We start from the raw sequence: 13,427 nt of genomic DNA on the forward strand, positions 1-13,427 counted from the left end.
AATATTCAAAATCACATAGTATTCGCAGCCCAAATAAGATCGCCTCACTACAGCTGGCATGAGGATACTTTTTCCATAGAAGTAAACCCTAACCAAATATTCAAAATCACATAGTATTCGCAGCCCAAATAAGATCGCCTCACTACAGCTGGCATGAGGATACTTTTTCCATAGAAGTAAACCCTAACCAAATATTCAAAATCACATAGTATTCGCAGCCCAAATAAGATCGCCTCACTACAGCTGGCATGAGGATACTTTTTCCATAGAAGTAAACCCTAACCAAATATTCAAAATCACATAGTATTCGCAGCCCAAATAAGATCGCCTCACTACAGCTGGCATGAGGATACTTTTTCCATAGAAGTAAACCCTAACCAAATATTCAAAATCACATAGTATTCGCAGCCCAAATAAGATCGCCTCACTACAGCTGGCATGAGGATACTTTTTCCATAGAAGTAAACCCTAACCAAATATTCAAAATCACATAGTATTCGCAGCCCAAATAAGATCGCCTCACTACAGCTGGCATGAGGATACTTTTTCCATAGAAGTAAACCCTAACCAAATATTCAAAATCACATAGTATTCGCAGCCCAAATAAGATCGCCTCACTACAGCTGGCATGAGGATACTTTTTCCATAGAAGTAAACCCTAACCAAATATTCAAAATCACATAGTATTCGCAGCCCAAATAAGATCGCCTCACTACAGCTGGCATGAGGATACTTTTTCCATAGAAGTAAACCCTGACCAAATATTCAAAATCACATAGTATTCGCAGCCCAAATAAGATCGCCTCACTACAGCTGGCATGAGGATACTTTTTCCATAGAAGTAAACCCTAACCAAATATTCAAAATCACATAGTATTCGCAGCCCAAATAAGATCGCCTCACTACAGCTGGCATGAGGATACTTTTTCCATAGAAGTAAACCCTGACCAAATATTCAAAATCACATAATATTCGCAGCCCAAATAAGATCTCCTCACTACAGATACTCCACAGCTTTTCCGAGGAATGGTGTACCCTCTCCAAGTGAAATTACCTCAAGTAATAGAACGAAGCTGGATACTCCACCAGACTAGATAAATTCTTGTCCTGGAATCCAGTAAGACCATGAGACTAACATGAAAGATATACTACAACGTATAAAAATGGTTAATTGGGGAGAGGAAAATTATGTTCTCAATTCTTTACTAACTCAATGATTGAGAGATAAAGAACTTTAATGGAACACTCGAATATCTATGGATCTCATATAGAGTTCAAGTGTTAGCCCCTGGTTGTGGGCCCCTTGATTTCTGAGAACTTCGACTGAAGTAAAATAAAACAAGGGATGAATACATTCACATCTATGTATATACCATCTATAACATATAATTTATATTATCTTCTTCTATAATATACATCACACCTGTCTTTTTAAATGTATGTATGTTTTTATGTTTGGCTAAATCTTTCGATAAAGGCAACAGATTTTTACGGGACTGAAAACGGTTTGAAGCCCGACCCTTGAACACAAATATCGAACAATTCGCGTAAAACATTAATTTCTTTACCCTCAACTGGGCACTTTTCTACAGGGAGGGGTCGCTTTTTTCGACTATATTTTCGAAAGTCATACACTCTTTTCGATTGACTAACCTTATTTCAAGCATTCGTCACTTCCGGTCTGGCGATGGCCGCAACAGCAAAGACTTCACATTTTTTAAATTTCTTTACTTCCTTCGTAGTACAGGTTTGAGTCTGCCTGCCTATAGCCACTTTTTTTTTTGCTCAACACACGCCTACAAACACCCGGGCAACGCTGGGTATCCAGGCTAGTACATAATATTGATAGCGATTTATACATATATAATTTAACAATATACACTATCAGAGATATCTTAATTAAGCACTGTTTGAAGATTTTCTTATGCAAAAGTAATAAGTTCGACATATGCAAATATATATATATATATATATATATATATATATATATATATATATATATATATATATATAGTAGCGCCCAAAACTAAGGGACAAAATTTTAAAACCTAATATTTGTTAGATGTAAACAAGTGTGAAAAGCTGAAATTTTGACAACTGGTAGTCATTATGATCCATAATCCCATACTACAATGTGAATCATTTGCAAACGATAGAAAAAGAATTATAACAATTATTTATTTATTTTTAAAGTAGGAACGTCCAAAAGTAAGGGACAAAATTGAGAAAAACAATGTAAACAGTATGCTATATTCAAATATTTTGATTTCCTCTAAAGAATAAGTCTTACTTAGTCATTTGTAAACGTTGCATCAGCCGGGTACATGGCAAAACGCTAAAAACTTGATTACTCTGTGAGACAAGGTATTATGAAGCTACACAAGGAAAAACACACCATTAGAGACATTTCAGAGAAAGTGAAATATAACAAGTAGGTTATAGACAGAGTTGTTTAATCCTACAATGATACTGTCAAAATAGTGCTTTTAAAACCGGCAGACCCCGCAAATCTTCGGCAAGAGAAGATCGAATAATGCAGCGTATGACATTAAAGGACCGTTTTAAGTCTTGCACATACATTAAAAGAGATATGAATACTACCTCATACTACTTAATGTGTCAAGACAGACGGTTTCTAGACGACTACAAGAAATAGGGTTGTTTAATCGAACTCCAGGGAAGAAATCACTTGTTAGTTCGAAGAATAAGAAGAAGAGATTAGAGTTTGTAAACAAGTAATTTGGACATATGAAAATTGGGCAAAAGTATTTTTCAGTGATTAAAGCAAGTTTTATTTATTTCGAAAACAATGTGAAGAGACGTATTGGTGAAAGATTAAGTGCCAAGTGTACTCAGAAAACTATCAAGTTTTGAGGCGGAAGCGTCATCGTATTTGGAATGTTTTCTAGCCAAGGTACAACGCTTCTTGTTCGGTTACAAATTCGTGTAAATGCGCAGATCTATAAAACATTGTTCAAGATCATGTTGTGCCAATCATTCAGAATTCAGGTTTCGATAGGGCTATCTTTATGCAGGGTGATGCCCTATGTCACAAGGCAAAGGTGGTAATGAGTTACCTTAGCGAGCAAGATTTCGAATTTATGGATTGGCCACCGCAAAGTCCTGACTTAAATCAAATGGAAATACTTTTGAAGACCTTAGGAGTGAACGTTATGGAAAGAAAGCCTACTGACAGAAAGAATGTGTGTGTTAGGCTTCAAGTAGAATTGTCTAAAGTTAGTATCGAGGATTGTCAAGAACTGATTCGTTCTCGTAGCCGAAAATGTGCAGATGTACTAACTATTGATTGTACATGTCTTTTTATTGTTTTTTCGCTGTTTACAGTGTTTTTCTCAATTTTGTCCCTTACTTTTAGACGTTCCTATTTTGAAAATAATTTTAAAAATTGCTATAATTTTTTTCTATCCTTTGCAAATGATTCAAATTTTAATACTTTATTATAGATGATAACGACTTCCAGTTGTCAAAATTTCAGCTCTTCAAAGTTGTTATTTCAAAGAAATATTAGGTATTAAAATTTTGTCCTTTAGCTTTGGACGCTAGTGTATATATATTTAAGAAAGAAAGACGAACAGACAGAGTTATGTGTTCATCAACGTTTCGTGTTTATTTCGAGAGTTCCTCTCTCGAAATAAAGACGAAATGTTGGTGAACACAGAATTCCTTCTGTTTCCTTTTATTTCTTAATTTTGCCGGAATATAATTTTCAATAATCTAATTATATATAAATATATATATATATATATATATATATATATATATATATATATATATATATATAAAGTATTATTATGTATATATATGTATATATAATAATTTAGGAATTTAAAATTTGTGATTTGATGAAGTTAAATTTCAGGTATAGAAATTTTATTGGATGCAAGACAAAGAATACAGTATAATAAAATATAGTAACATATTTTACTATACTGTATTAATTGTCTTGCATCCAATAACATTTCTATATTTGAAATTTAACTTTTTCAAATCACAAATTTTAAATTCCTAAATTATGATTTATTTGCTCTATCTAGTATATTGAGCAATTTTATTTAGCTGGGATAGTCTTATATAACATATTACAACCAATAATATTTTGTAAGACCGATAATCACTGGATTTACACACCAGTAGATTTATTGTATTTCATTATTCTGAATAATTATATAAATATATATATATATATATATAGAGAGAGAGAGAGAGAGAAAGAGAGAGAGAAAGAGAAAGAGAGATGTAGCAAATAAATGACAAATGTTTATATTCCAAATTTACAGATGTTGAACATTCTACAATTTATTCTGACAGCATCTATTCTGTGGCGCAAAATACAACTTAGTTAATATATCTGAATGATCTTGTGCTACGAAACAGATGGTGTAAAGAATTATGCATGTCATCGAACTTAAGGGTATAAATTATAGGATTGTAAACATCTTTGAATTTTGAATATAGATTTATTAATGTTATTGATATATGCTCTGTAATTACATTGAGCTTCATTGATTGGTATGAATAAATAGTGAAATTTAATTGAAAAAATAAACAAACTTCACATTCCACATAAATCTATAAATATATATATATACATGTATATAGGTTTATATGTATTTGTGTGTGTGAGTGTCTGTGCGTGTGTTTTCTCACAATGTAGAACCTATTTTTTCACTCTAAAACTAAAATGTGGAAGAGCTACAAATACGGGTGTAGTACCATACAAACGCGCGACTTTCTGCTCTAAAATATTTTTCTAAATATTCACTACCATTCTCAATGCACTTTTGCCAACCTCTTCTTGATGCCTGAGTCATAAAGTTCCGGAGCGCATTTTGTCATCCATATCTCTGTCACCATCCTGAAATCAATAAATCTAACCTATTGCTTTATTGACATTAATTGCATTTGTAAACAACTGACGCCGGTGGATGTTGACTTATGACATTTTTCTGGGGGGATTTAATGTCGCATCTTTAATTTGACTCACGTATATAAGAGAGATTGTTTTTTTTTATCTCATACCGCCAGTATCTGGAACGGAGAGATAGAAGATTCAGTCATGAACGTATATTTAGTCATATTAAGTATGCAGTTTGTCTTTCTAATGCATTCCAGTTGAATGTAATTAGAGAGAATATATATATATATACATATATATATATATATATATATATGTATTTATTTTTATATTGAGCAGGTTACGGGTATTCAAGAGTATCAACATGAATTTAATGCTAAATAAAAAGGGAGCGAGATATATTTTTATTAATATAATCAAATTTACATGGTCGCGACACTGGGCACGATAATGTGTCGAACAAACGGTTAAAACTAGAAGCCATCATCAGGTGACTTAATCAATGTCTCCCTTAATACTATGATTACGTTGGGTAGATATAAGTAGGTTTAAATATGCAATAATAAATTTAGCGTATCTATCTCTGTTTCTATATTTCTGTCTTGTTATTAATCTTTCTCTCTCTTTAAACAAACAAACACCCCCCACACACATGTATATATATATATATATTTATCAAAATGATACATAGATAAATAAATGAATTGAGGAGTTAACGGGCGACTATTCTTTTTACCCTGGCATATACTTTAAATTATCCAATGATTTGTTTTGTTTGTGATTTTTTTCTAATAATTTATGTATTTGTTAGTTCATTTAATCGTAATTTAAATTACATTTCAATGTTAACAACGTAAAAAAAAAGTGTTTATGCTAATTTAAATATATGTAGCAACGCACACATACGTAAATTGTGCCATGAGGTTTTCGAACAAGAGAAACAAACAAGGTCTTCATTTGCATATGCAATGAACACATATTTTTTAAGTGATTATTATACAGCAGCATAATCGTTCATCAATACTTTTGTTTCCTAGCAAAAACCGGAAACTTAGTCCGCAGGGTAGATAATACCAATCCTTCATAAGATGTTTTAATATATTGAGGAATATAGTAATAGGTTCAATAACCTTTGAAGAGTGTAAACAAGTGATCGACAACACAGGTTGACTGAAAAGTTCTTGTATTGCGGTCATCAGACTGAATTCAACCCCCTCCCCACACACACTCTCTTAATAATTCAAATCTCTGAAACGGAACAAAGCAACGTAAAATATATGAAGTTCATACAGTGTTCGATATGCTTCCGCAGTGTTAGGTAAACTCCATGTTTTTTTTCCTATCATGTTTTAGTAACGATATGACTATATATATATATATATATATATATACTTGTGTGTGTGTATAATACCTTTCACATACGTGCTGTTTTGCTGTATCACAGTTATATACGAATGAAGTAAATACATAATATTTTCTGTGAACGTTTTTTATCGATAACTTTGTATTATGGACAGAAAATTACTTGCAACGTGCGATTATACGAACAGAATATAATTTAACTTACTTATATAGTAATGCTTTAATGTTTACATTTCATTATGTAAAATCTTTAACGCGAAATGAGTTAGTTACCTACAAAAAATTTATATATTTCTTTTTTTTTTCTATTCCCCACGCCGTTCCTGTTAAGGATCTATTCCCTTGTAAATAGGTAAAATTATATAAATTTTAACCCATTACCAGAATATTTTCCCCCAATGACGGGTGATTACAGAATCATGTATGCACATATGTAGCCATCAAGTTTGTATAAATAAATTAAATATATATATATATATTTATTATTTATATATATATATAGAAAAATTTATATATATAATTATATATATATGTTTATTATTTATATGTATAGAAAAATTTATATATATATATATATATATATATATATATTGCTTACACATCTGTAAACATACTTCTATCAAAAGCGTAACACAACTACACATCGTCAGACCAATCTTCCAAATTGATGCTAAAATGTTGCGAAACATGTTCGCAAAAGTGCAGCTAAAAATATTTGTGTAAATATAAAATTTTTTCTACCTAATAAACACTTCTATTTTTTATTAAGCACTTTTATATGAAAACAATACAAATGCATCCTTTTTAACCACGTGGGCACACCCACATATATGAATGTGTCCACGTGTATTTTTTATAGAAATATTCGGTTCATTACAAAGATTAATTTTACTCTTTATAATTTAAATAAAGCTGTACTCCGGCAAAAGCGTGTCAGTTTCCGTTTTCACGTAGTCTATTGTGTCTAATTTATCAGTATAGACATGGAAGTTTGCATATTCTTAATGAAAAAATCTAATGAGGTTACATTTTACGAATGTGTTACCCAATTTACAAGTGCACACCAAGAAATTATCCGTTCCTCAAATGTTTGTCTATATAAATTAATCGAATAGCAGTGTTAGCGCATGTGGCCTTGTGACGCTTACACAACCTAATGAATCGCCAAACTAAGCTGACGGCAACGAAAAATAACCAATAGTTTCTAAATATGCATGGAAAAGTAAACAGACTTGTCAGTTTAAAGTTCGCTGCCTTTAAAAAATACTCTACACACACACACACACACACACACAAACACTCATACACACACACACATATATATATGTGTGTGTGTGATTAAAACACATAAATAGCTATTGTCAGAGATGTTACGCATAGTGTTGCGTGCGTTTAATTACACGAGTATGCACTTTCATCGATAAATATAGCTATCGAACATTGTGTCGCATTTGATGTTATATTTTAATTTTTCCAGAAATTTTGGTATTTCAGAGTTGAATATGAAAATTGTGTCAGAGAGCTTCTCATGTCAAACTACACTTTTGTTTACAAACGCTGAGATAATCGCCTCTGGGTTCTCATCTAAAAATCTTTTTTTTTTAATTTTTAGCGACCATGTTTAAGTCATCCATATTTTACTATGAACTCATCATCTAATCTTGTTTACCATGAATTATTATAAGTCACGTGATAACCCCAGGTACGCAAATGAAAGGTGTGTATAAAACAAATAAAAAAAAACAACAAATAAAAAACCGTTCTTACCTGAAGTCCTTCTCGTGATGTTTCAGTTCGATGGAAGAGAACCCAGCCGAGTTATTGTAACTTTCTCCAGAGACCCCCTGTCGTTTTAATCGCTGGTCACCGGCATTGTTATTTGGTAAAGTCTCCTGAATTGTCGCCAGTATATCTGGTCTTCCTTCCTCGTTGCAGACTTTCAACTGGAGCACCGATCTCAACTTGTGTACCTCCCCACGCAGCCTCTGGATATCAGCTGTTCTTTCTTTCAACTCCCTGATCTTGTCGTGTAACTCAGCCTCGTACCGGGCGATCATCGACTCCTTTTTCCTCAGTTCGCGCCTCATCTCCGGAATGAGGGTTTTGATGCGACTCACCTCCAGCGACTCACCGTCGATGACAACATGTCCGCCGCCCCCGTGACTCGACCCGTTGCCCATTTTGTTAAATTTCCACCCTCCGCTCCTTGAAACGTTCGAAACATTGGATCCACGGCGAGTTATACCGACACAACTTTTCTGTTGTCGTGTTTGTTGTATTGGTTTCGGAAAACAGAGTTTGTGGTTACGATGTTTGCTCGGTGAGGAAGAGGGTGTGCTTTGGACAGTATTCTTTTTCCTGCCATCGGGGGTACCGTTGCTTGGGGCCGATTTCGCGGGAGAAGCCTGAAGCCCAGTTTGGCGAGCTGCAAACTGGACTGGCTTGGACGTCAACAGACCCTTGCCGAGCCCTATCTTGCCTGTGTTGACAACTGTTGTCCTTTTCGGTGAGTCTGACGACGGTGTCGCCCCAGATGAATATAAAGGTGTCCGTGGTATCTTTGTGGCTGACACTAGTATCTCTCCGTGCGTGACTTTAGTGTCGCAATTTGATACACTTGTCGGTCTAGCGTTCTGTGCGCGAGATGTCAGGGAAGCAGTGCTGATGGAGGAAGGGGCATTAAATGAGACAGGTGTCTCAGCGTGGGTAGTGGGGGAGTTCTTGCCGAAACAGCATGAACAGTAGCCGCTATCAGCTGGTGGAGTGGACGATGTCAACAGTGACTCTTTCGGTTCGACGCAGTCGGTTTTAGCTTTTGCTATTAAATCGAACTCTGTAACGTTACTTTTTTGGTTGCAGTTCTGCGATTCCTTGATGTTAGTTACGTCGTTTTTCCGACCGCTTGTTTGCGACGATTTCTTTTTCGTGGAATGCGAATAACTCGAGCTTACACAACTTCCACTGCGAGTACAGCTGCAGTAGCATTTACTAGTGCAGCTGCTGTTGCAACTGCAGCTACAGCTGAATGTGCATGTACTGCACGTACTGCTACGCTTGGGACTGTTACTTTGAGTACTTCCACGCCGATTAAGATCGACAAACTCTTGCGTTGTAGGCGAGGTAACACAGCAAGTCTTTTCATTAAGGACACTGTCAGCGCGAATAATATGATTCCATTGAGTACAATCTGCGTCTAGGTTTCTTTTCACGGAGCTACTCGACGTATGACTGATGGCAGTGGTGTAAACATCGTCCGCGTAGGTGTCCTCATCCTGCCTAATAACTGAATCAGCGACTGCGGTTTTGTAGGTTGAAGTCGTTGCTGTTGCAAGAGAAGCGGTAGTAGTAGTTGTAGTAGTAATAGAGTTACTCGCATCGGCGGCGGATGCGGCGGTGGTCGTGGTGGGGAAAGGAGGAACGGCGATGGAAATGTTTCCTCCACACGTTGATGTCGACGACAACGACGACGACGATGATGATGGTGATGATGTTGTTAGTGATGAGGCTGATGATGATGATGACACTGATGTTACAGGAGGAGAGGGCAGACCTGATCCTGCTGTATTGCTGATCACGCTCTTACTAGAAGCATTAATCGCTCTCGAACTACTAGTGCTGCAACTGCTAGTGGTACTAATGTTATTGCTCTTGCCCCTGGCGTTGGAGGTGGCGTCAGGTTGAATTGTTGAGGTGTCCGTCGCACCGTGACAATTGACGAAAGAAGCCAAGTGAGCGTCGGACGGTTTAAGGAACTGTGCTGACTTAGAACGCACAGTCAGTTTCTCTTTGTCGTTTATTGAAACTAGTGTCGACCTGGTGGAGTTTAGGTAACTGTGGTTCGGTAGAGACATTATTATTATTATTATTATTATTATTATTATTATTATTATTATTATTATTATTATTATTATTATTGTTGTTGTTGTTATTATTATTATTATTATTATTATTATTATTATTTACTAATTGTAAAAATTTGTTAATTAGCCTTGCTTCACAAATCAACAAAAATCCTTTCTAAATACTTAAAATGAAAACGTTTTAATTTGCCTGTTTTTAAGGTAAATTAAAACGTTATTAAATCCGTCTTTCTCGCTTTTTACGTATGTTTATCACGCAATGAGTCGATTAATCTCTTTTATTATGCTTATAATTGTTGTCATTTGTCTACCCCTGCATCTATCTACCTTGCGATCGTTCTCTTTCTCTCCGCCTGGTTCGCCCTTTCCCTATTCTCTTTCTTTCTCACTTTCTCTCTTTCTCTCTCTTTTTCTCTGAATATTATGTACTTACTCTGTGTAAATATATAAATATATATGTATATATATATATATATATATATAAATCTATCTATCTATAATATATATATATATACATATATATGTAATATATATATATTAAACAAATAATCGATTAATCAAACTAATAATCAATAGAGCAATTATTTGATCTGTTAAAATCTGTTTCAATTAGTTTTTAATATATTTGTCTTTTTATTAAAGATGTGTCGTTCTGTAAGCATTGTTATCACGTTGTTTCTCAACGAAACGTATGTACGCACACACACACATGCATATATACCAATCTATTGATTAATGCATTAATCTATTTTAATATATATGTCTCTATAAATGGATGATTCAATCAAGAACAGAGTCAACTATTATATATATATATATGTATATATATGTTTGTGTGTATATATATATATATATATATGGTTTTACTTATATATTTACTCTTGTCCGTACTATCTATGTCTATCTATCTACTAATAATTTAACACAACAATGGAGCTTTTAAATAATTAGTATATATATATATATATATATATATATATATATATATCTATATGTATATTCAAGTTTATATAGCTCTCTTTCTCTCTCTCTCTCTCTCTATATATATATATATATATGTATGTATATATATATATATATATATATATATATATATATAAACTTGATGAATCAGGTAATAAACCAATCTAATAATTAATCGCACTATCTGTGTGTTCCATTTGATTGCTTTCATAAAACAATTCCACAGTTATTCAATATTCACTAAACAAGATCTTTCAATTAAGTATTCTTTCGACACTAATACGCACTTAAATCTGTTTTAAATCGTTTAAATCTAAAAAGACGCGATTTCAATTTTTACACGAATTTAATCTGATTATTTTACTTGCAGTTCGCTTGAATAAATGCAATTTGTTAATTCAACATTTTTGTTAATCAAGATTAAAAATAACTTGTTTTTTGTTCAATAGTTTTTCATTTCTAGCTGTGTTTATTATGTCAAGCACCAAACAGTATCAAATACAACATTGGAATGGCAGAGTTGTTAATATTTTCAATTGCGTTTTAAAAAGTTTTATGCCAGTGAAAGTATAAATGAATTTCGTTGGGTTTGTAAAATACGCCGGATGTTTTTTCTTACACACCGATAATAAGTTGCTGTATCACACTAGATGTAGACGCTTTTGTCCATAACAATAAAAACAATGAAAGATTGTAAATAAAAGGTCATAAGCCACTTGAGAGGGAATTTCAGTGTAATTCAGAGACTTGCTCATAAAACCATCAGCATTTCTCCCCTTAAAGCCTATCGTTTGGCCTCTATCTGAAGACGTTTTATTTAGAACTATTAATCACGCAGAGAACTTTTATCAGTATAAATATAAATTTAGTGATGAAATAAATGTATTTTTGTCATGCATCTGGTTCATATTTGTTCCCCCTATGGGGTATTTTACCTCGCCATATTTTTATTTCCATTTTAAATATGAATACCGTAATCCAGGGCTGTAATTTCTTACTCTCATATATGTTAATGTAGTTGCGTTATTTAAAGAAGTAATATCACCTACTTTATTAATATCTAGAACAATTATATTGTTGAATACTATTATATAATCTTACTGAGAGCTTGGAACAATATTAAGAGTGTTACAATACTTAAAAGGCTATGTTGTAGTTAATGCTAAAGGCAGATAATTTTGGTGGAAGTTGGTGAGGCAAGCCGAGAAAACGCGAAAGTCAGTTTCCAAAAGTTGTCGATATTTCTTATATCGGTAAAAGAGAACACCAGAGATCTATGATTATAATCTTTAATGTTCGTTTACTCTTTTTCTGTTTCCTGGTTTCTGTTTCTTTTGAACATTTATGCATACGTATTTATCAATTTCCTTATTTCTCCACTTTCATTGGTCAAGCCGGTTATACAGAGATAGTCAATCAGCAGCCGTCAATCTGTGAGAAATAAAAAAAAAACGAAGACAAATATTAAAACAGAATTTGCGATGACAAAAACACACATTTAAAGAATGTTTTACCCAAGAGAATTTCATTCATGTTAATCCTAACCTGAACAAAATAACCAATTTATTCATTTCGTACAAAAAGGTTTATTCTTTTTTTTATTACATTTTCGCCCTAAACAAGGCAAATTGCCACTTTGGTGTAGGGGGCTACTATCAGGGGCAACAACTACTGGGGTACTATGTAGGGATTTGGGCAGCAAGGTGTCGGTTCACGTTACACATGAACTTCTGCACGTCAGTACTGTTGGGGAAGCAGGGACCTGGAATGGAATTCCAGAGTCTAGCGGTTCTGGGGAAGAAACTATTGGAGTAAAAAGATCTTTTACATCTAGGGATCTCTATAGTGTGGGGGTGGGATTTAGCAGCCTGTCGGGTCTGTCGAGGGTGTTCACGTCGTGGGGGCACAAGTTATTGCAGTTCGTCAGAGCATTCACCACTAAAATACTTGTAGAAAAGGCAGAGGGATGCAACATTTCGTCGATGGGACAGAGGCTGAAGCTTAGATGCCAGTTCAGGGCCTATCAGGTTTGCGACTCTCTTTTGAACCTTGTCAAGGAGCGAGAGACTAGTAGCAGATGCACCAGCCCAGATGTGGCAACAATACTCCATACATGGGCGAATGGTGGCCTTATAGAGGTACAGGATAGAACACACGTTCATTGAAGCTGATAAACCATTTTAATTTCTTATATACTTAGTTCTGATTCGGATATTAAGTACAAATATATAATAAAATTAGTTATGAACAATATAAGAGAGCCAATAACTCTTTGCTCATATATCAGATATGATCCAATCTTGAACGTGTTTATATAAAAATGATCTATCTTGTGGTTTAATATTATGTTTAATTTGTGTAGGAAT

The 13,427-nt window shown here is 34.0% G+C and overlaps 1 protein-coding gene across 1 annotated transcript in view; it reads right to left on the reverse strand.

Moving 5' to 3' along the window:
• The window catches only part of LOC145292845 (cGMP-dependent protein kinase 1-like), a 736,944-nt gene extending 727,004 nt beyond the window's left edge, over positions 1-9,940 (reverse strand). Inside the window, exon 1 of the mRNA XM_080138892.1 lies at positions 8,006-9,940. Within this exon, the coding sequence (XP_079995018.1) occupies positions 8,006-8,418 (413 nt within the window). The 5' untranslated portion in view covers positions 8,419-9,940. The remainder of the gene's footprint in view (positions 1-8,005) is intronic.
• Between the last annotated feature and the right edge of the window lie 3,487 nt (positions 9,941-13,427).

This window comes from Euprymna scolopes, chromosome 14, assembly GCF_053919585.1.
Source record: "Euprymna scolopes isolate OS-2025 chromosome 14, ASM5391958v1, whole genome shotgun sequence".
Taxonomy (NCBI): Eukaryota; Metazoa; Mollusca; class Cephalopoda; order Sepiida; family Sepiolidae; genus Euprymna; species Euprymna scolopes.